Consider the following 25,209-nt stretch of genomic DNA (forward strand, 5'->3'; position numbering starts at 1 on the left):
GGTATATGAATATAATGGAAGACTCTTGTGCCACTAAAAATTATAAAAGGGATGGTTTCAGAGAAACGTGAGAAGACCTGTATGCAAGTAAAGTGAGCAGAACCAGAAGGAATAAGTCAAACAATGTAAAAATGAACAACTCTGAAAGATGTAACACTGGTCAATGCAATGACCAACGATGATTCCAGAGTCTTGAAATATATATATATATATATATATATATATATATATATATATATATATATATTTCAAGACTCTGGAATCATCGTTGGTCATTGCATTGACCAGTGTTACATCTTTCAGAGTTGTTCATTTTTACATTGTTTGACTTATTCCCTATTTCTTTTTTCCAGTGAGGAATGGTGGTGGAAAAAAATGAAAGCTTGATAACTGAAAGTTCCATTCAAAAGAGGCACAGAGAACAAAAACTAAAAGAAAAAAGACTGATTATTCAGGTATCTGTTAGATGTCTCTCTCTATTTGACAGATGCTGAAAAGCTAATAATTTCTTGAATTCCCTGAATTAAAGCTTACATGTAGAGAATGAAGGCAGCTAGATGGTACAGTGTCACGTCTACAGCCAGGAAGACTCAACTTGCTGAGTTCAATTCAGGCCTCAGACACTTAGGTGGGTGACTCTAGGCAAGTCATTTACCACATTTTACTTCAGCTTCCTCCTCTGGAAAATGATCTAGAGAAGGAACCTTTGGAGTGAGGCAGTGATTTTTCTATCTTAGAATTAATGATAGGAAAGGAAAGGAAAGTCAGACACTATTTGACATGTACCGTGGACGTTGGGACAGAATTTCAAAGGCTTAGAGAAAAGATATATAAGAAATGTTATACAAAAATTCTACTGGTAGAGGAAGCCATGAAGGAAAAGGAAGTGCTTCAGACTGAAATTCTGAAGAAGCAAAGAAAAATAATTCTGATAAGAAAGGGAAAGGAGGAATAACCCAAGGATACTGATTTGGTAACAAATGGAACTCATCTATCAACCTATTTTTTTAAAGATATATTTCAAAAAGGAAGCAAGGGCAGGTAATAGAAGATATATGCGAAAGTATAGCATATCACGAGTGTTAAAACTCAGAACGATCTGAATCTAGATTAAAATGCTACAAATAAAAAAAGCACCTCTACTCCCTCACCAAAACAATTATATGGGGAAAAGAGAGGGATCAAAGAAGAAAAAGGCAGAAGGCTCTGGACAGAAGGAGTAAAGTTGAAAATTGACCAAGAAGATTGAAATATCCACCCTTTCTTTTGTTTCTATTTTCTTTGATAAAGAGAATCATCTTTAGACTGGAAAGTACCAAATTAAATTCTCTAAAATGTAATTAAAATCCCTAGCAGGTAAGAAGATTCATAAAAGAGAATCTAGCTATCCATAATGTGTTCATGTCATCAGGCCCAGAAGAAAAATGATGTTAGAAAGACAATATGGACAGCAACAGGAAGATTATACGAGGATCAATTCTGATGGATGTGACTCTCATCATCAATGAGGTGATTAAGACCAGTTCCAACGCTCTTGTGATGAAGAAAGCCATCAGCACCCAGAGAAAGGACTGTGGGAACTGAGTGTGGACCACAACATAGTATTTTAACACTCCCCCCCTTTTTTTGCTGAGGCAATTGGGGTTAAGTGATTTGCTCAGGGTCATATAGCTAGGAAGTATTAAATGTCTAAGGCCAGATTTGAACTCGGGTCCTTCTGACTTCAGGACCAGTAATCTATCCAGTGTGCCACCTTGTAGGCCCAGCATTTTAACTCTTTTTTATTTTTCAATTATTTTAATTTTTTTAAAGCTTACTTTTTTATTTAAAGTACTTATTTTTTAACTGTATGGATATGTATACATACATTGTACTTAACATATACTTTAACATATTTAACATGTATTAGCCAACCTGCCATTTGGAGGATGAGGCAGGGGGAAGGAGGGGAAAAATTGGAACAGAAGGTGTTGCAATTGTCAAAAAGCTATAATAAAAAAATAAAGTAGTTATTTTTTAAAAATTCTTTTTCTAGCTGGTTCTATTCATTATTGAACAAATGGAACTGATTTGGCTCATCTCATTGTTGAAGAGAGCCACGTCCATCAGAATTGATCATCACATAGTATTGTTATTGCAGTGTATAATGATCTCCTGGTCCTGCTCATTTCCCTCAGCATCAGTTCATCTAAGTCTCTCCAGGCCTTTCTGAAATCCTCCTACTGGTCATTTCTTACAGAACAACAATATTCCATAACATTCATATACCACAGTTTATTCAGCCATTCTCCAATCGAGGGGCATCCACTCAGTTTCTAATTTCTGGCCACTACAAAGAGTGCTGCCACAAACATTCTTGCACATACAGGTCCCTTTCCCTTATTTAAAATCTCTTTGGGATATAAGCCCAGTAGTAGCACTGCTGGATCAAAGGGTATGTACAGTTTGATAACTTTTTAAGCATAGTTCCAAATCGCTCTCCAGAATGGCTGGATGTATTCACAATTCCACCATCAATATATCAGTGTTCCAGTTCTCGCACATCCCCTCCAATATTCATCATTATCATATTTTCTCTCATCTTAGCCAATCTGAGAGGTGTGCCGTGGTATCTCAGAGCTGTTAATTTGCATTTCTCTGATTAATAATGACTTGGAGCATCTTTTCATATGGCTAGAAATAGTTTCAATTTCTTCATCTGAAAATTGTCTGATCATATCTTTTGACCATCTATCAATTGGAGAATTACTTGATTTCTTATAAATTAGAGTCAGTTCTCTATATATTTTGGAAATGAGGGCTTTATCAGAACCTTTGACTGTAAAAATGTTTTCCCACTTTATTGTTTCCCTTCTAATCTTGTCTGCATTAGTTTTGTTTCTACAAAAACTTTTCAATTTGATATATTCAAAATTTTCTATTTTGTGATCAGTAATGATCTCTAATTCTTCTTTGGTCATAAATTCCTTCCTCTTCCACAGGTCTGAAAGGTAAACTATCCTATGTTCTTCTAATTTATTTAAAATCTCATTCTTTTATGCTTAGATCATGATCGCACTTTGACCTTATCTTGGTGTACAGTGTTAAGTGTGGGTCAATACCTAGTTTCTGCCATACTAATTTCCAGTTTTCCCAGCAATTTTTGTCAAACAGTGAATTTTTATCCCCAAAGCTGGAGTCTTTGGTTTTGTCAAACACTACTTTATTAAAGCTACTGACTATTTTGTCCTGTGAACCTAATCTATTCTACTGACCAACTAGTCCATTTCTTAGCCAGTACCAAATGGTTTGGTGACCGCTGCTTTATAATATAGTTTTAGATTAGGTACATTTTTTTTTCATTAGTTCCCTTGAAAGTCTTGACCTTTTGTTTTTCCAAATGAATTTTGTTATTTTTTCTAGGTCATTAAAATAGTTTTTGGGGAGTCTGGTCAGTATAGCACTAAATAAATAGATTAGTTCACGTAGTATTGTCATCTTTATTATATTCTCTGGATCTATCCAAGAGCACTTAATATTTTTCCAATTAGTTAGATCTGACTTTGTGTCGAAAGTGTTGTGCAGTTTTGCTCATATATTCCTAACTTTTCTTTGGCAGATAGATTCCCAAATATTTTGTAGTATTAACAGTTATTTATTTTATATGGAATTTCTCTTTGCATCTCTTGCTGTTGGATTTTGTTAGTGATATATAAGAATGCTGAAGATTTATGTGGGTTAGTATTTTAACTCTTTTTTTTTTTTTTAAAGAATAACTTTTTATTGACAGAACCCGTGGGTGGGTAATTTTTTACAATATTATCCCTTGCACTCACTTCTGTTCCGATTTTTCCCCTCCCTTTCTCCACCCCCTCCCCAAGATGGCAAGCAGTCCTATACATGTTAAACAGGTTACAGTAGATCTTAGATACAATATATGTGTGCAGAACCGAACAGTTCTCTTGTTGCTCAGGGAGAATTGGATTTAGAAGGTAAAAATAACCTGGGAAGAAAAACAAAAATGCAAACAGTTTACATTCATTTCCTAGTGTTCTTTCTTTGGGTGTAACTGCTTCAGTCCATCTTTGATCAGTTGAAACTGAGTTAGATCTTCTCTTTGTCAAAGAAATCCACTTCCATCAGAATACATCATTATATACCTCAACAACGATACTGTATGAGGATGTATCTCCTGGTTCTGCTCATTTCACTCAGCATCAGTTCATGTAAGTCTAGCCAATCCTCTCTGCATTCATCCTGCTGGTCATTTCTTACAGAACAATAATATTCCATAACATTCATATACCACAATTTACTCAACCATTCTCCAATTGATGGGCATCCATTCATTTTCCAGCTTCTAGCCACTACAAACAGGGCTGCCACAAACATTTTGGCACATACAGGTCCCTTTCCCTTCTTTAGTATCTCTTTGGGGTATAAGCCCAGTAGTAACACTGCTGGATCAAAGGGTATGCACAGTTTGATAACTTTTTGAGCATAGTTCCAAATTGCTCTCCAGAATGGCTGGATGTATTCACAGTTCTACCAACAATGCATCAGTGTCCCAGTTTTCCCGCAACCCCTCCAATATTCATCATTATTTTTTCCTGCCATCTTAGCCAATCTGACAGATATATAGTGGTATCTCAGAGTTCTCTTAATTTGCATTTCTCTGATCAATAGTGATTCGGAACACTCTTTCATATGAGTGGTAATAGTTTCAATTTCATCATCTGAAAATTGTCTGTTCATATCCTTTGACCATTTATCAATTGGAGAATGGCTTGATTTCTTATAAATTAGAGTCAGTTCTCTATATATTTTGGAAATAAGGCCTTTATCACAACCTTTGACTGTAAAAATGTTTAAAAATGTTTTCCCAGTTTATTGCTTCCCTCCTAATCTTGTCTGCATTAGTTTTGTTTGTACAAAAACTTTTCAATTTGATATAATCAAAATTTTCTTTTTTGTGTGATCAATAATGATCTCTAGTTCTTCTTTGGTCATAAATTCCTTCCTCTCCCACAGGTCTGAGAGGTAAACTATGCTATGTTCTTCTAATATATTTATAATCTCATTCTTTATGCCTAGGTCATGAATCTATTTTGACCTTATCTTGGTGTACGGCGTTAAGTGTGGATCAATGCCTAGTTTCTGCCATACTAATTTCCAATTTTCCCAGAAATTTTTGTCAAATTCATTCTTATTCCTAAAACTGGGGTCTTTGGGTTTGTCAAACACTAGATTATTAAAGTTATTGGCTGCTTTGTCCTCGGAACCTAACCTATTCCATTGATCAACTACTCTATTTCTTAGCCAATACCAGATGATTTTAGTAACTGCTGCTTTATAATATAATTTTAGATCTGGTACAGCTAGGCCACCTTCATTTGATTTTTTTTTCATTAATTCCCTTGAAATTCTTGACCTTTTGTTTTTCCATATGAACTTTGTTGTTATTATTTTCTAGGTCATCAAAAGAGTTTTTGGGAAGTCTGATTGGTATAGCGCTAAATAAATAGATTAGCTTAGGTAGTATTGTCATCTTTATTATATTTGCTCGCCCAATCCAAGAGCATTTAATATTTTTCTAGTTGGTTAGATCAGACTTAATTTGTGTGGAAAGTGTTTTGTAGTTTTGCTCATAAAGTTTCTGGTTTTCCCTTGGCAGATAGATTCCTAAATATTTTATACAATCAGTAGTTACTTTAAATGGAATTTTTCTTTGTAACTCTGAGTGTTGGGTTTTGTTAGTGGTATATAAGAATGCTGATGACTTATTCTGTATCCAGCAACTTTGCTAAAGGTGTGGATTGTTTCTAATAACTTTTTAGTAGAATCTCTGGGGTTCTCTAAGTATACCATCATATCATCAGCAAAGAGTGATAGTTTGGTTTCCTCATTGCCTATTCTTATTCTTTTAATCTCTTTCTCAACTCTTATTGCCAAACTACCGTTTCTAATACAATATTGAATAATAATGGTGATAGTGGGCAACCTTGTTTCATTCCTGATCTTATTGGGAATGGTTGCAGTTTGTCCCCATTACATATGATGCTTACTGCTGGTTTTAAATAGATGCTACTGATTATTTTAAGGAAAAGTCAATTTCTTCCTACACTCTCAGTGTTTTTAATAGGAATGGATGATGGATTTTCATCAAATGCTTTTTCTGCATCTACTGAGATGATCATATGGTTTTTGTTACTTTGGTTATTAATAGGGCCAATTATACTGATAGTTTTCCTAATATTGAACCAGCCCTGCATTTCTGGTATAAATCCTACCTGATCGTGGTGTATTATCCTGGGGATGATTTTCTGTAGTCTTTTTGCTAATATTTATTTAAGATTTTAGCATCAATATTCATTAGGGAGATTGGTCTATAATTTTCTTTCTCTGTTTTGAACCTACCTGGTTTAGGTATCAGTACCATGTCTGCGTCATAAAAGAAATTTGGTAGGACTCCTTCATTCCCTATTTTTTCAAATAGTTTATAAAGCATTGGGACTAATTGTTCTTCGAATGTTTGGTAGAATTCACATGTAAATCCATCTGGTCCTGGGGATTTTTTTTTAGGGAGTTGATTAATAGTTTGTTCTATTTCTTTTTCTGAAATGGGACTATTTAAGCAATTTACTTCCTTCTCTGATAATCTGGGAAGCCTATTATTTTTGGAAATAGTCATCCATTTCGCTTAGGTTATCAAATTTATTGGCATAAAGTTGGGCAAAGTAATCCCTTATTATTTCTTTAATTTCCTCTTCATTGGTGGAAAGTTCTCCCTCTTCATTTTTAAGACTACTAATTTGATTTTCCTCTCTCCTTTTTCTAATCAGATTTACCAAAGGTTTATCAATTTTATTGGTTTTTTCATAAAACCAACTCTTAGTTTTATTTATTAGTTCAATGGTTTTTTTTAAACTTTCAATATTATTAATTTCTCCTTTTAATTTTAGAATTTCAAGTTTAGTAGTTGATTGGGGGTTTTAAATTTGGTCTTTTTCTCTATTTTATTCAAGTAAGCCTCTAAGGATATAAAATTTCCCCTTATTACCGCTTTGGTTGCATCCCACAAATTTTGTTATGATGTCTCATCGCTGTCATTATCTTGAGTGAAATTATTAATTGGGTCTATAATTTGCTGTTTCACCCAATCATTCTTTAAGATGAGATTATTTAGTTTCCAATTAGTTTTTGGTCTATTTACACCTAAGTTTTTGTTGAATATAGTTTTTATTATATTGTGATCTAAAAAGAAAGCATTTACTATTTCTGCCTTCCTGCATTTAATTTTGAGGTTTTTATGTCCTAATATACGGTCAATTTTTGTGTAGGTTCCATGAACTGCTGAGAAGAAAGTATACTCCTTGCTGTCACCATTCAGTTTTCTCCAAAGAGCTACCATACCTAATTTTTCTAAAATTCTATTTACCTTTTTAATTTCTTTCTTATTTGTTTTGTGATTTGATTTATCTAAATCTAAGAGTTCAAGATTGAGATGTCCCACTATTATAGTTTTGCTGTCTATTTCTTCTTGCAACTCTCTTAACTTCTTTAGGAAGTTAGTATTTTAATTCTTAAAAAAAAAAAAAAAAAAAGACAATAAGGAATGAAAGAGGTGCCACAGGCCTGAATATGGCCACATGTCCCCATTTCAGGAAAAGGAAAGAGTGTCATCTTCACACTTAGGCCAATGGATGTTGACCAAATTATGAAAGAGACGGCTGGTCAACATCTAGAAAAGAAAAGAGCTGTTACAAAAAGCCAGTACATCTTTACAGGTTACACTTTCAAAGTTCACATTATGTAAAAAAGCTCATCTTGGTTGCACGAATGTAATAATGAAACAATACACAGGTGAAAAACTTGATGGAAACTGCTAAATATATTGCCATTTGCTTTAACTGCCTCCATTTTTTTTTTTTTTTTTTTTTGCTACTTTATAAGAGAAAATGTAGTGAGTAGATAGCTAATATGCTGGATGACAGAATCCCTAAAGACCCCAACAAGGTAGAATGTCTAGCAAGATATAAATTAACTTCATAAATACAAGACAAAACAGGCATAATCGGACAATATCTGAGGTACTGCAAGTGAGCTTAATATGAATTACCAGTAGGATAAAGACACTAAAAAAGGTAGTGTGATCTTAACCTGGAAAGTGATACACAACATTGGGGACAACTAACTGCTTGCTGAACATTTGAAACTAAATGTCTTAAAAGCATCTCAAACTCAGTAAGTCTATAGAGAAACTTTCAAAGTCATTGGCCTAAAGTTTGAAGAAAGCAGTCTTTCCCTTTTCTAAAATGAGGCTATCTAGCCTTCTCAGGATACTTCTTGGATCTATGTTGTCTTTGGAAGATCACTGAACATGGGTCAAAAGTCATGGCCATCAATTCACTAGTACTCCAAGGCTTCAACAGCAGTTGGGTATTCTTTTAGTAATTTCCTTATTTATTGAGATTCTAATTCCCTCTTAGACAATTTAAATATCTGTTGTTCTATAAGAAATGATGAGCAGGTTGATTTCAGAAAAGGCTGGAAAGACCTATATGAACTGATTCTAAGTGAAATCAGAAGAACCAAGAAATCATCATACATGGCATCAAGATTATGTGACGATAAACTGTGATAGACTTAGCTCTTTTCAACAATGAAGTGACTGATTGAGGCCAATTCCAACAGACTTGTGATGGAGAGAGCCATTTCCATCCAGAGAGAGGGCAAGGGGGACTAAGTGAAGATGACAATATAGCATTTTCACCTTAAAAGAAAAGGGCACACCAAGCCCTTTACAGCAGAAGTGCTAGTTCTTCCTAAACACCTCATACTACATCATTGCATCCCTAGATTCTAAAAGGTAGAATGAGAAAAAGTTAAGCTAGAAAAGCTTCTTTTAAAAGGGAACTAGCGGTTGCCACGTGTCTGATATCTGAAAAGCAGATAGTTAAGCCTAGCACATCACTATGGCTACAGGATGGCTGATGACTTTTTTTTAGGACTCTAACTCATAAAAACTATCTACTAAGACACAGAAAAGAGTTACCTGTGTCAGTGGAGGGAGTACTCACACTACTGAAATTATGAATCTCTGAAGTACTTATACTTAGCATTTTAAAATTAACAAAATCCTTAAGTTGAAAACTTTGGGGATTGGGGAGAATATGAGGAGGATTCAATTCAATCAGTAGTTCTGGTTTTGTGTTTTGAGGGATATTTATAGCTGCTGTTTGGGGACAACTTGAGTTACTTTTAAGAGCCAACCCAGAATTCAGGCTGCAGCTTCAACTGAGCAAGTATTCCATGCTGCAACTCATTCCCATCCAATAGCTCCTAAGATCTCCAATTTACAAGTGTAAGGAAACTGAGAGGGTTATCTAGTCTCACTTTCCTCACTCACAAATGAACTAAATTATCACCTCCAATGCAACCCCCCACACTCCCTACACCTCTCCAGTGTCATGTCATCAACTATGGACTTTGCAAATATGTCCAAAATGGAACTGATCTCCTCTTCCTCTCCTTCAAAGTTACCAGACTCAAAACCTTGGTGTCACCAATTCTACATAGCCAATCTGTAGTCAAGTCTTCCATGTCTACATTCATAACCTAACATTTCTTTTTTATATAAATATATATATATAAATATATAAATAATTTTTTTTAAAAAAAGAACTAAGAAACAGTACTTTCTATTCACATGTTGCCACTCTAGTATAGACCCTCATTATCTCCTGCCAAGACTACAATAGTTATATGGTTTCTCTTCCTACTTCAAATCATTCTTTATTCAAATCCATTTTCCACTTGGGTGCCAAGGTAATTTTCCTTTCTTTTCTTAATAGCTTTTTTTTTTTTTTTTAAATAATACCTTTTTATTTTTCAAAATACATGAAAAGAAAGTTTTCAACATTCACCCTCGCAAAACCTTGTGTTCCAAATTTTTCCCCCTCCTTTGCTCCCACTCTTACAGAGCAAGCAATTCAATATAAGCTAAACATGTACAATTCATCTAAACATTTCCACAAAGCTAAATGGGAAAAAAAATCAGATCAAAAAGGAAAAAAAGCAAGCAAACAACAAAAAAATGGTGAAAATACTATGTTGTGATCTACATTCAGTAGTGATAGTTTTCTTTCTGGATGTACATGGCTCACTCTATTGGAGACTGGCCTGAATCACAAGGTAATTTTCTTTTTTTTTTTTTTTTTATTTAATAGCCTTTTATTTACAGGATATATACATGGGTAACTTTACAGCATTAACAATTGCCAAACCTCTTGTTCCAATTTTTCACCTCTTACCCCCCCATCCCCTCCCCTAGATGGCAGGATGACCAGATGTTAAATATATTAAAATATAACTTAGATACACAATAAGTATACATGACCAAAACGTTATTTTGCTGTACAAAAAGAATCAGACTCTGAAATATTGTACAATTAGCTTGTGAAGGAAATCAAAAATGCAGGTGTGCATAAATAGAGGGATTGGGACTTCAATGTAATGGTTTTTAGTCATCTCCCAGAGTTCTTTTTCTGGGCATAGCTAGTTCAGTTCATTACTGCTCCATTAGAAATGATTTGGTTGATCTCATTGCTGAGGATGGCCTGGTCCATCAGAACTGGTCATCATATAGTATTGTTGTTGAAGTATATAATGATCTCCTGGTCCTGCTCATTTCACTCAGCATCAGTTTGTGTAAGTCTCTCCAGGCCTTTCTGAAATCATCCTGTTGGTCATTTCTTACAGAACAGTAATATTACAAGGTAATTTTCTTAAAGAGTATATTCACACCACGTCCTTCGCAAACTCAATAAACTTCTATGGCTCCCTATTACTTCTAAGATGTAATATAAAGTCTTCCATTTGACATTTAGTCTTTTACAATGTAGCCCTTTCCTAACTTTCTACTCTTCTTACATTGGAATCAACTCTAGATTCCAATATATAATGGCTATACACTTACATTTTCTCCCATACAACACTCCATCTCCTGATTCAATGGTTTTCCACTGTGTTTTTCCCATGGCCACAATATTCTCTCTTCCTCTCTACTTCCTGGATTCCTTTGAGACTCAGATCAAATTTTATCTTTTGGAAGTGACCTTTCCTGATTACCCTTTGGCAAAGCCAAAGCCCCATTACCTTGCCCCTTAGCCCCATTAACTTCCAACTACCCTATAAGTATTTACTTGCATGTTATATCCCCCATTAGACTAAGAGCTGCTTAAGGGCAGAAATCCTGTTTTTGCCCTTTTTTTGTATCCTCAGGAGATAGCACAGTGGCTGGCACATAGGAAATGTGAACAATAAATGCCTACTAACTGAGGTCCAGAGATGGGAAGTCACTTAGCCAAGAGCATTTAAGTACTAAACTTGTGATCTTTCTATTACAACATGTTCTCTGCGACTTTTCAAATGTTATTTTTATTACTTTAATGAAATTTCCCAAGATCAAAAAAATTCTGCTTTCTGCTTTATACCTTATATCGAATCCTTTCAATAATGTGTTTCATATTAGTATTAAGAATTACCAATATAAAAATTTTTCTTACTACGTGGAAGACAATAAAACCACACAAACACCTCATTGTTCAGTCACCTCTGTTTCAGGTATTAAAGCTGAATGGGGAGAGGGAAGAAATCCAAAGCCTCACTGAAGTTTAAAGGCTTATTTTGTTTTCCCTATAACTGCCAACAAGCAGTCTAAACTAAACTAAAAAGATGGAGGTAGCTTGGGGTCAGAAAAGAAAAGGTATGAGAATTTTATACTGGTTTAGGGCTTTTGTTTTCTTGCTAAAAGGTATATAGCACTTAGGCTGTGGACACAGTACTTTAAAAGGACAAAACATCCACTTAATCATATTATGAAATATGACCTTGCCCAAGATTTTAATCTCTGATGGCCAAGTAATTCAGAAGTGCTATTACTAGAAAAGGTGTTTTCCGCAATATAATTTACGTAAATTTTAACAAAGGTTAGGTATTAACCTTGCCCATTTAAAAATAGCCATTCAACAGCTACACAATACATGAGCAACTGTTACAAATCTGGGTTTCAGGTTGCTTAAGACAGATAAATGCTAGTAAAAATAAATTTAGGTCCCCCAATTCCTTTTTTTTTTTTTTTTTTTTAGCAACAAATGATGGGTACAGTCATGATCTTCATGATTTTGAAAGGCCTGGAATCAATATAGTAGAGAAGGTGTTCACAAGAGAAAGCCTACTAAATTTCAAGAAAATATACTAAGGATAAGATTTAAGAAACACTAAGCAAAGGAGATAAATGGCAGTAGGATAGTGGAGTGACCCAACAGTTTCAACAAAGGCTGTGAGTCAGAAACTTCAAGATCTAAAAATCCTTTTTTCACATGCTGATTGTAAGGGACAAATCACTTGACTACTCTTCATTTCGGCTTCACTACTTATAAAGTAGAACTAATTCCACCAGTTCCTTCCAAGAATTCTGTATATGAAAATTCTGTATAAGAAAAACTAACAAAAGTATTACTAAATGTTACAAACCTGAGTTTCAAAACAGGCCCTAAGCAAGTTAAAGCAACAAATATGTTTTAGGTCTTTAGCCACCTGAGCAGGTACAAAAGGAAAGCAGAGGACACAGTAACTTCTAGAAAAGAACTTTGAAAGCCAGAAAGAAAATAAAACTCACCAAATCAATGCTTGATAAGCTGGTGGTCCACTTAGTCCAACCCTCTCATTTTACTTATAAGGAAAAAGGGTTAAGTTACTTAGGGCCAAGAAATCTGTGAGTTAGGAAATGGTTCCAAACCCCATTGTCTCAGAAAGAATTCCAGAAATGTGAATTAAAAGTCTAAGGTATCCTTATAGAAAAAGGAAAAAATTTTCAAACAGGAAAACCTAAGGTTACTGAAGAGAAAGACAAAGTAACAAGTATATTTAGATGTTACTGGTGGTGTTCAATAAGTCACTGTGTAAAGTAAGCTGAAGAATGCAACCATCTATAAAACTGTTCATTTTGAAACTTTGACCGAGGAGTTATACTATGGGAAAAAGACTCAGAAGCATTATCCCAAAAGGAAAAAAATTGGTGCACAGCAGCATGACAGCCAGAAACCCAGAGTGCCTCACAAAACATAAGTAACTATGGAATATTAACAGGATATAATATTATACAGTTATTAAAAATGAAAAGTATGTGGGCTGTATTTAGTAGATGAAATATAGGGGACCTCTGAATACAATCTACTAAAATGAAATCTCAATAATAGTGAAAACACATAAGCACACATTGGGTGAGAGGGGAGCAGAGGAAACAACTCAATAAGTACAACTTATATCTGAATCTGTGCCATAATATAACTTGAAAACAAGAGAATACAAAAAATGCTGTGTAAACCAAATCATCATGCAATAAGAGGCCACAGTTATGCTGACATCAATAAAGGTGAATATAGAATGAAAATAATCATGTCAGACATTTATATAGCACTTTTAAAGTTTGCAAAGTACTTTATGAATATCTCATTTATTGGTGCTATCTTCACAATAACTTGATGAGGAAGTTAAGATCATGGTCCCAATTTTATAGATGAGAACCTTAAGACAAACAGAAATTAAGAGACTTGGCTAGGAGGAGATTTTTAGTATCAATTGTTTCTATTTTTTTCATCCTTTCATTAGTTAAGACTTTATTGTTAGATTCTGTTTAGGGCCGTTTGTCTTATTTGTTTCAAGAACATATTTCAGTTATTGCATTATGATTGTAAAGGATGCTTTTATTATTCTATCTTTTTATATTTATTCATACTATTTCTATGCTATCACATATATTCAATTTATGTAAAAGTTCAATATGGTACAAACAAATGAGAAGTCGTAAGTGTTTTAGCACCAATTTTTCTAATAATTTGTTTAATTCACTAGTTTACTTTTTGTTTATCTCTGTTAAGACTCACCCAAAAGTTGAGAGGACACTGTGATCTTTTTCTACTGCTGTATTACTGTCTTGAAATCCTTAAAGTTAAGGCACTTCAGCATTTGGAACATGTAGATTTGAGAGTAATATTGGTTTATTGTCAATAGTGCCTTTTGGCATAATGTAGTTGCCTTTTTTGCACCCTTCCTATATACTGGAAGTTTGATTTTGTTTTGTTTGATAATATGATTACAATTACTGGATTTTTTTGGATTCATGTAATAGCCAATATTCTCCCCTTCCCCTAATGTTTATTTTGTATTAGACTGTAGAGGGTCACTCTTTTTTCATCTTATTAGATCATTTAATTCCATTGCATTTAAAGCTATTTAGAGATAGTTTTATGTTTTTCTCCATTGTCTCAAATACTTGTGACTAGTTTGTAGAAAATGACCCTAATAGCATACAGGATGACTAGCGTGCTAGTTTTTAAATCAAATTCACTGGGGTAAAAAAAAAAAAGAGCTAAAACTCATGAAAGGGTTTTTCCATGATTATCCAAGCATTTTGAAGAAGTGGTGATGCTGCCAATTCAGTGAATATTAACACAACAGAAAGCAAGAGGGAATAAATTGCTCTTGAAAGTTGTTTGATGTCTTTTAAGGATATAAAATCTCAGGGAACTTTTAGTTTAAATTACTTTGATGGTGGCACTATAATTTCAAATTATTTTGAATGAGAGAAAAGTTCATTGATATAGAGAGCATTTGGGAAAAGTCTCATTCTATGGCACTTTGTTCTATGAAATCTTTCTCACTAAAAGGGATTAGATATACTTCGTCAGATTTATTTTCAAGGGTTTTCAAATGACTTTTCTTTTAGAATATCTGTACCCAGTTTAACATTAGCTAATCTCTTTAACAGGTGCAAGGACATTGTTTGTGGTCTAGTCCAAAGTTATCCTGACAGGAAGAGGCTCCTGTAGAAATAGTCTAAAAAGCTAAGTTAGAAGCTTACCAAAAAATGAAAGCAAGAGTTAATTACCAAATCCCTATACAAAGAAAAAAATATGCAATTTTTCTCTCATGCTCAACAACAACAAAAGGATTTTCATGATTATGTTTTTACTAAACAAAAAACATAGGAATCAATTCAAATAAAACATTTAAGTATTTCTAAATACCAAGATTTTATTTCTTATTTATGAGTAAAGTGATTTAATTCACATTTAAAATCACTGTACAGAAAAAATTAGTAATTATACAGAATATAAAGATGTTTCAAAAATATAATTAAAAACAAAAAATTATACTGAAATTATTTCAATAGCATTTTCACAGATTTGTATACACAATGCAGAAAAATGCCAAACCTATTTTACTAAATATGATTTCCATTTTTAAGTGCTGTAATAAATGGAAGACAGTAAATAAGAGCATCAACTGATATGGAAATGATCCATAAGAGAGGATCCAGCATGGCAAAAAGCCCCAACTTTATACCATAAGATTAGTTAAATGAATTAGGATTGCATCTACCGTTAGCTGCCTTCAAGTTATGTGAAGATGAATCTCATAAAAGAAAGATGAATCTTGCGCTACTTGGCATCAGAGGGCAGAACTAAAGGGAACGAACTAAAGTTGTGAAATGGGAAAAGATGCTTCATAGCAGAAATACTACACAAACTATTAAAGTTCTCCAGAAAAGGAATGGATTATCTTAGGGACAATGGGCTCTCTGTCATTGATGTGGAGTCCTTAAGCAAAGGCTAGGTGATGACTTAAGGAATGCTTTGGAGAGGCCTTGTGGTCAAGCATACAGGCTACATTTCTGTGAAGATGCAATGGCTATTTTAGGGCATAGAACCTGATAAGGTTTATCGACTCAAGTAAACGAGGACAGAGGGGAACTCACACCAACAGACCAAGGAGATCTAATATCTTTTAGAATGAAAAGGGAATTGGGACTAAGTCAAGTGCTGATTTCCCATTGATTTTTAAGGAAAAATAAAATGGACAACAGACAAAAGTAGGTAAATACTAAACTTTCTTGGGGAAATAATTCTATGAAAATTTGAAACAAAATGAAGACAGAATGAATTCACAAAAAGCTAGTCTTATTCTCAATTTCATCGGCAATCTTAGAGAGAATGCTCATTGGTGAGCATTTGTTCACATTTGTTCTATCCATCAATTTTTACCTGCTCAGTGCCAACTAAAGAGGGGCTGCTTCAGTGTCACACACACTGTTGTTTTAGAAGTATTTCTGCCCTCTACTGGAAGTCTATTTAATGAGTGTGTAATGCTTTTCCTTTTTTCTATTTACATATTTCTGTATTAGAGGGCTAGATTTTTTAATCTGGTAAGAATTTAAAGTCAAATATTTCAAATACTGTTATAACTGAGCTGTTCTAAAGGCAATTCTTTGTTGCCATGTCTCAACATCACTATGGTTCACAGAAAAGAGGCATAAATATTAATTATAAAGTACTAGTAAAAGGGGAAACATTCTTTTTTTTTGGGGGGGGGGCAGGTATGTCTATGAGTGGGTACATTATTGCACTTCAGTTTCGGGAAACATGTTCTTTAAAGGACTAAGCAGACAGCTTTGGCCATAGAAGACAATCAAAGGGAAAAAAGCTAATTCAGATGTTGAAGGAACAATAGACTTCTAAGTGGAAATATGTAGTTTAATCTCATATTGTAAATGATAAAATTGAGCTCCCAAGATATTTCCCAAATAATAAGTGATGGAACATGGAATGACACCTAGATCAGTGGACTTCAAAATCATTTTTCTTTCTGAGTTGCTTCCTTGGTAGATGGTGGAGACTTAATCTATTTTTTGGAAGCAATGAAGCATAAATCCTATTGGATTAATATCCATTTGTAACCTCTTTAGAAAACCAAAAAAACCAGAATCCTGTTCATAAGACCATTACTTTTATATATGTGCGAAAATTTTTAAAAAGTCGACAGTAAAACAATTTATTTACCTTGGGCAGCATAGGAGTATCCCGCTTTTTCTTCTTTTCAGAATTAGGGTCATCTAACAAGTCTGGTTCAAAGGTATAAAGCTCAGTCAATTCATTCATGGTAAAATGACGCTCCACTTGTTGTTGGTCAACAACTCGAAAAGATAAGGATTGCTTGGTGACCTGGCGATCATAGATCTTATCTTCCATGGTTCCCTAGGAAAGAAGACATATAAGTATGCAAAAGACAAAGACAGGGGAAAAAGTTCTCAACCAGTATTAGTCACAGGGACATATAGAGCTTTGGGTTAGTATTGTTATAGTTACAGTTCTTGTTCTATGAGGTATTAAACAAAAATCTAGTCTTCATTAGGACCCAGGAATATTACCACTTCCAGGCAACAAATCCCAGAAAAGAACGAGAGGGTGTGTTATGTGTCAATCAACAGAGGGGTTTAATAGCAACAATAACTTGAATTTCTACCATGTAAATTGATGAGACCTATTAATTGGAGGTGTCTGGAACAAAGAGAGATGGAGATAGTATGGCTGACAAGAGGAAGCTAATAATAACAGTGAGGAAGACTTCTGGGCTATGAGACTATATCAGATTGTCACTGACATCAGTCTTCAAATTTAGGCTTAATTGTTCCCTTATACTCACAAATGTATAAGTCACAGTTGATTATTGAATATATTATTCATAAGCTTATTTTGTTCTTGATAACGATAATTTATTTTTACAAATTCATTTCTATTCTTAGGATTTAGAGTACATCCTGCTACCATTTAATAATCTATAATGAAACTTTTAGATATTAAAATTTTTTTTTAACTTTTTACTTTCCTGAAGTGGCAAGAAACCTTGTACAAGCAAGAAAGCTTTCAAAACAATTCACCTACGCTAACTAACTTAAATGGCTCAATCTAAGTATGAATGATAGAGAAACAGATCAAGTCCATCTAAGTAAGACAATAAAGATCAATTTTGACTTTTATATACATGATATATATTTATGCTTCTTTTTCAAGTTCATATAAATATTCAAAGTCACCACCAATGATATATATGATTAAAACAAAAGGTGGAGGAAAGTTATATTTTGAGAGTCAAAGATTAGAGATGAGCAGGATACATGAATGCTGCATTGGTAATCATGTGACACTAGAAGCAATAGAAAAAAAAAAATCCAAAAACCTGAGGAGGTCATCTATCTTACTTCAGAAAAGCTGAACACTAAGCAGATAAAAAAACAAATCCCTCCAAAAATTCCAAACGAAAACCCCCAAAGAATTCATGAAAGACACTGAAAAGAACTGTACAAGATCAGAAGAAATGGATGGGTTACATTCTGTACAGGAAAAAGGGATATGCACACTAGAGAGAATTACTGCAATATAGGTGTCACATACTATACTGAACACAGGGCATATAAAAGCTTTAGAGGAAAAAAGCAGTAGTTGTTTTCCAGCAGCTCACACTCAAATTTGAGGTCCTTCAGTAGCATTTATCAGTATTATGCACATACAAACAATCACACTTTTTTCCTGTTCTATTTTTACTGATGACATGCTATCAGAATATTTTTACCACTTAGTTTTCCATGAACCTGGTAGAGTGTTTTTCTATTTTATTTCTCAAATATATGTAAAAACAGTTTTAACATTCATTTTTGTAAGACCATGTTCCAGATTTCTCTACTTCCTTTCCTTAACCCCTCCCTAAGACAGCAAACTGATAAATTAAGTGGATGCAATTCTTCTTCTTCTTCTTTTTTTTTTTTTTTTGTTAAATAGGTGCAATTCTTTTAAACAAATTTTCATTTTTGTCATGTTGTGCAATAAAAATGAGACCAAAAGGGAGGGAAATCAATAGAAGGGGGGGAAGGGTGAAAATATTATGTTTTGATTCACATTAAGTCGCACAGTTCTCTCTCTGGATGTGGTCTTTTCTATCCCAAGTCTACTGGAATCTGGTAATTTAAAAAAGATGCATTTTAAGCTTACCTGAGCTAAGAACCTATACACATAAACGGGCTTATTTTGTCCAAAGCGATAAACTCTAAATATGCTCTGGATATCATAGGATGGATTCCAAGAGGCATCAAAGATGATCACTCGGTTAGCAGCCACTAGATTGATTCCAAGAGATCCTGCTTTGGTAGAAATGATAAACAATCGACCTCTAGAGAAACAAATACAAACAAAGTCATTTTAGTAATTTCTTTGGTAAGATTAGCACTCATGAGATCAAAATTTGTTATAGCACACTCTTATAATAGCATATAGTGCATGTGATGTTTCATACAACACCTAGAAAGGTGATAAAATGATATATTAAAATAATCAAATGAATTAATAAAATGTATAATACCATTTAATTACATATTTAAGTAAAACAACCATGCACAAATGTATACTAAGTAGGTATATTAATAAACATTGGGCAATTTAACAGGGAGACTGTGAGATTTTTACCCATCTCCCTTTCTACCTCTGAAAAATGATCTATTGACAAGAATGAAACTCCCAAGGTTAAAGAAGTTGTAGCTATCCAAGTACAGAGAAGAGAAGCAACAACAGTCAAGGCTGTAGTAGTCAGTATGGGAATTACTGAATCAAACTAGTGAGAAAAGAGAAAGGAGTGTTATATTAAAAGTTGTTTAGAAACCAATTTAGGCAATTCACAAATGAGATGAAATTCTGCCTTAGAGACAGTTAGTTTCTTCTATCACAATGGGAATGAAGTTAAATTCAGACAACTCTGATGGGCAGAATGTCATAAATACTCTGGAAAAATTACTATTACACCTATTCAGATATGTTTCTCACCTTTTTCTAACTTCCCAAAGACTGCTGAGGACACCACAATATTTTGAAATCACGCAAGCTCACAAGCTAGATGTCTACTCCTCACATTCGCACCTCCCTATAGACAATCTGTTGCTAGGCCCCATGTATAGGTCCACATCTCATCAGAATTAGATTACTACAAATGCCTGCTGACTGGTTTTCCTGCCTTAATCTCTCCTCACTTCAATCCACGCTTCCTTCAGTAATCAAAGTGACCTTGTCATGTCCTTAATAAATTACAGCATCTTTACCTCCTGGTGACACTGAAGTACCACCGACAACAAGAAGCCTTTCCCGATCTGCATTAATACTAACGTCTCCTTTTGTTGTTGTTGTTTGTAGTTTTATTTTTTAAACAAATGTACTTGGGATCATAGGTGAATTAAGAAAGAAAAGTCAGTTGGCATATCTATAGCATTCCTGAACACTAATGTCTTCTCTTTGATGATTATCATCAATTTATCCCCAAAATACCTATTTGCATGTGTTCTTCCCTGTTAAACTCTGAGCTCCCTGAGAGCAAGGTTTTATTGTCTTTTGCCTGTCTTTTTATCCGTCCTGCTTCACATATAGCCTGAAACACAATAAAAACTTAAAAAAAAAAAAAAAAAAAAAAAAAGATTGTAGTCTGATTAATGAAGACATTTCCCCTGATAATTCCAATTCTTGAAGAAATTTATCCTTAAAGAGCCTTTGCAATCAATTGCTTTAGTGAAAACAGGAATGACTGGCTGTCAATTTAAAATGACACCAAGACTTTTTCAGTTAAAATAATAACCTTACATTTATATAACATTTTATAAACTTTAAATCCCTACATAAATGACAGATTTTGCAAATTCAGTATAAGGTTAGTATATTTACACTAAATGCAATGATTGTAGTAAAGGTATAAATAAAAAAAAAATTAATCAACAATAGAATCATCACAGAGAAAAAAATATATGTCCAGTGGTAAACTATATAACCACAGAACTTATATAATGATTGTTTTGGCATAATCCCTAACCCAAAGACTTCTCTTTAGAACTATCTAAAAATTTTCTTGCTAAAATATATTTTTAGTTTTATGTAGATTCTTTCTTATGTGAAAATAAATATGTTCAGGATACAGATTTAGCCTAATATTTACTTCAAAAATTCAAAGAAACAAAGTCTTCATTTACCTTTTCTGTAAATGAAATAACTCGATTTCCATTTTTCTTCTCAAAGAATCTATTTCCTAACTCTTTAATAAATTTTTGTTAATCTCCTTTCTTTTTAAAGGAATTTAATATTTTAATGTTTTCTCCAAGTGATGTTAAAACAATTTTTATCATTTGTTTTAAAAAAAGATTTTGAGTTTCAAATTCTTTCCCTCTCTTCCTCCCCATCGCTGCTTAAGGAAAACTGAAGCAATTTGATATAAGTGGTACATGTGCAGTCAAGCAAAATATTTCACTGTTAGTCATGATGTGAGAGAAAACACAGGAAAAAAGGGGCAAGAAAAATAAAGAAAGTAAAGAAAAAGTATGCTTGGATTTGCATTCAGATCACATCAGTTCTGAATGATTTTCCTAGAGAAAGACAAAATTTTTCATCACAAATGTCTGAAATCACTGTATTGCTGAAAATAGCCAAGTTATTTACAATTGATCACTGTACAATATTGTTTTTATTTGTGTCTCTCACTATGTTCATTTCCCTTTTTGCATCAGCTCATGTAAATCCAGGTTTATCTGAACATGTTGAATTAGTGTCAAAAGTAACAGGATTTTACGCACAATGAATGAAAAAAATACCTCACTAGAAGTCCCAAGTCAATATTTTGCAACTGTTATGAGTACAAATCATTATCCTAAGCAAAAGGGAATATGCTATTTCACCATAACTTCATGATGATCACGAATGATTTCTCACCTCACATTTGTCTCATCATTAAATTCTTCAGCCCACTTCTTTCTCGACTGTGCAGTAGTAGAGCCATCCAAACGATAGTAGTCAATATTTCGAAACCACTTTCCCTCCCCTAGTAATTTAACAAATAAATCATTAAGTTAGTAGTCACAACATTTACTTTATATATACACACACACACACAAAAGATACCTAAGTCTATAGAGATCCTCAATTGGGGCTGATACAAATATAACTTTAAATGTTAACAACTCAGACAAATGGGGTGGGGTGGGGTGGGGAGGGTGGTTCTTTAATTACAAAAGGTTCCTTCATTTAACCCATTCTACTAATTCTGTTATATTTCCCACCTCTGTGACCTAGGCTGTGTCACTTTACCACTCTGTGGCTTGGCATTCTCCTGCATAAAATGAGGGTGTCAGAAGGGATATATATCTTCTAAGATCTTCTTCTACATTAAATCCCAGAATCCCAGGATTCGCTGAACAGCCTTAAACAATGAATTCCCCCAACACGTTCCCATCTATACATGGCTTTACAGGAAAATATGTATTCCATAAATGAAGATATACGAGGAAAGAATATTCAATTTCATGGAAAAAAAGTATTTTTTAACATTTTAATACCATTTGCTTTGACTTAAATCTGTATTACCATTTCAAGACAGCATTTTCTTCCACATTAAAGCCAGATGTATTAGATAACAAAACCAAAGCAAAACAAATCATTTACTAGCAACATATCACTAACTGATGAGTTTGGCTATTATTTAAATGATTTTGTATTTATCACTTACATTTAACATAGCTACCAATCAATAAACAAGCATTAATAATTGCCTGCTATATGCCAGATATTATACTAACATGTAGGAAATGCCAATAGAAAGAAAACAATTCCTACTCTCATGGAGTTTACATTCTATTTAAGAAACAAGTAGTACATATAAAAGTTGCTACAGAATAAATATAGAGAATGAAAAGTAAAGAGAGACTCAATGAGGGGACAGAAAGAAGGGAGAGCATATTGAGCATAGGGTACAGCCAATGCAAAAACATAGGTGCAGGAGATGAAGTGGCATGTGTAAGGAATAGAGAAAAGGCCATTTTGGCCGAGTCAGAGTACTAGAGGGGAGTAATACACATTAAGGGTAGAAAAATAGGTTGGGCTGGGATGTAATATTTTTTAAATGTTAAACAGAGGGGTTTATATTATATCAATGTAGGCAACGTAAGCAATAGGGAGCTATGGGAGTTGAAAGAACAGGTAAGTGGCATAATTAGATCTACAATTATAGAAGATCATTGGCAGCGGTGTGGAGGAGGGATTAGAATGAGGAGAGACATGAGGCACTGAGACCCATTAGTAACTTGTTATATTATCTTCTATGCCCATTTCCTGTTTCTTTCTGTTAAAAACATTCATGTTTCTTGCTTGATTGCTGAGTGATTCACTTTATCAATTCTCAGGAGGAAAAAAGGGAAGGACATGAAATATGACATAAGCTTAAGAATGAAGAATTGAATGAATTTGAAAAAAGGAAGAAAAATGCAGTGGTAGCCTATCATAAATTTGCATTGATTTAAAAAAAAATACACTGCTTATTAACATCACAAAATGAATATGTGTAACTATATGAATGTAATAATGATGAATGGAAAATGCAGATTGTATTTAAATTAATATTTTATAAACATATCGGATATCTAGGATTATCAACCTCAACAATAGCATCAATAATGTTCAGGAAAGGAATGTTTGTGACATTAGCAATTTACATTTGATAAGGAATGCTTTTAGGAAAAGAGAAAATACATTTAAAAATTCAAAGCTCTTTTTACCAACCATACAGCACCATTCTTTCAAAAATTCTTCAAAGGATATAGCACACACACACACACACACACACATACACACACACACATTTATAATATAACACAGTCATATAAACATGTTTTATATATATATATATATTTATATATATATATGTAAATGTATGACATGGACTAATACCTACAACAATACTATTTTTATCCTCAGGAAGGCAATGATTTTTCTCTCCTTGATATCTATCACATCTGGAGAACCATCTCACAAAGTGAACTTGCATGTTTAACAAATGAATCATTAACGCCCATTTTATACAAGCTTTGGGGAACTAAAAGGCCATGTATACTCTTAGACCAGTCACACAAGGCAGCTCTGATATGAAATTCGTACCAGAAACAGAAATATAAGCTCCAAAGGGCTGAAGTTTAGGGGATGGGATTCCATTTCATAAATTCCATCTGCTAATTGTTCTCATACCTCTAGTAGTCAGAGAGAGCCTGCAATGTCCTCCTTCAACTAATACTGGGAGCAAACATTCACCTCTCCTGTACTACCAAGAGCTGATTGAAGAGAGGTACACGGGAAAATGTTTCAGTGTCTTCAATGATAAAATTAACATTTTTCAGGCAGTGAAAAGTAAAGGCTATACTAGAGGAAGAAGTTTTGTTTTTTTTTTTTTTTTAAATAGCCTTTTATTTACAGGATATATGCATGGGTAACTTTACAGCATTAACAATTGCCAAACCTCTTGTGAGGAAGAAGTTTTGAACATCAAGTATATGGCAAGTGAATTTTAATCAAGCAAGCACTATATCAAATACAGAGTTAAATACTCTAAAATTTGACTGGTCAAATGTGTTGCTGTATCCAAAAAAAGCATTCCAAGTCAGGAAGGAGATTAGAAAACCAAGGACAAAACTATACTATTTTTATATTAAATGTGTTGTGAACTTTAGTTGTGTATAATCCTTTTTTATCCCACTTCAAGAAATAGATAATGAAAGGTTCTGATAGTGGAGTTTAAAAATAAGATAAAATATCTTATCAAGAAAATATTGGGGGCATATGGTGAGACATGAAATCGGGGGGGGAAGAGGATGCTGAAATGGAATATGAGAACAAGTCAAACAGAATTTGGGGGGGAAAAAGAGAAGCACCACTTCGCACAATGGGGAGTGTATTAACATAAGATGTGGTCAAGAAATAAAAATGGATTTGAAAAGGGTTTGAACAGATTAACTAGCAACGAAAGAGACATAAATGACTACTAAGGGAAGGTAGGATACACCTAACTTGTAAACGATTGACTTCAGGGTGAACACGTCAGACCCCTTTATAACCCCCTTTCCCCCGCCAGTCAATTGTCCAAAAAGACCTCAAGAGAACACATGTCCATGGATGGGAATCCATGAGCAGCAACTCCAGTGTTCCTCTCTATTCCTGAGAGGGGGAGGGGAACTCCTAGAAGAGGAATAAAGGTAAGATGTAGAAGGTGTACAAGGAGCTACACCAATTTTAGAAGGATTTAGAATTGCTTGTTTAATGGTCATGGATCATTGGCCAAACTTTTTAGACTATTTGATATATATAAAAAATTTGTTTTGAATACTACCCACACCATGGCCTCCTCTTTTAATTATTTAGAGATGCCAGAACAAAATTTAATTTCTTTATTGTTTAGCATTCAACTGGAGGCACTAAAATTACAGACTCAAATGGTTTGTGCCACACTCATAGAACATCTAAAAGGATAAGATAAAATATCTTA

At 33.8% G+C, this 25,209-nt stretch overlaps 1 protein-coding gene across 11 annotated transcripts in view; it reads right to left on the reverse strand.

Annotated features, from left to right (window-relative positions):
- The window catches only part of ATRX (ATRX chromatin remodeler), a 184,856-nt gene that overhangs the window by 16,093 nt on the left and 143,554 nt on the right, over nucleotides 1-25,209 (reverse strand). For all 11 annotated transcript variants that reach the window (XM_031944868.1, XM_031944866.1, XM_031944870.1 and 8 more), the window contains 3 exons: nucleotides 21,615-21,723; nucleotides 18,870-19,047; nucleotides 16,884-17,078 (listed from right to left, as the gene is read on the reverse strand). In XM_031944868.1, coding sequence (XP_031800728.1) covers nucleotides 16,884-17,078; nucleotides 18,870-19,047; nucleotides 21,615-21,723 — 482 coding nt within the window. The remainder of the gene's footprint in view (nucleotides 1-16,883; nucleotides 17,079-18,869; nucleotides 19,048-21,614; nucleotides 21,724-25,209) is intronic.

Source organism: Sarcophilus harrisii, chromosome X (assembly GCF_902635505.1).
Source record: "Sarcophilus harrisii chromosome X, mSarHar1.11, whole genome shotgun sequence".
In the NCBI taxonomy this organism is placed as follows: domain Eukaryota; kingdom Metazoa; phylum Chordata; class Mammalia; order Dasyuromorphia; family Dasyuridae; genus Sarcophilus; species Sarcophilus harrisii.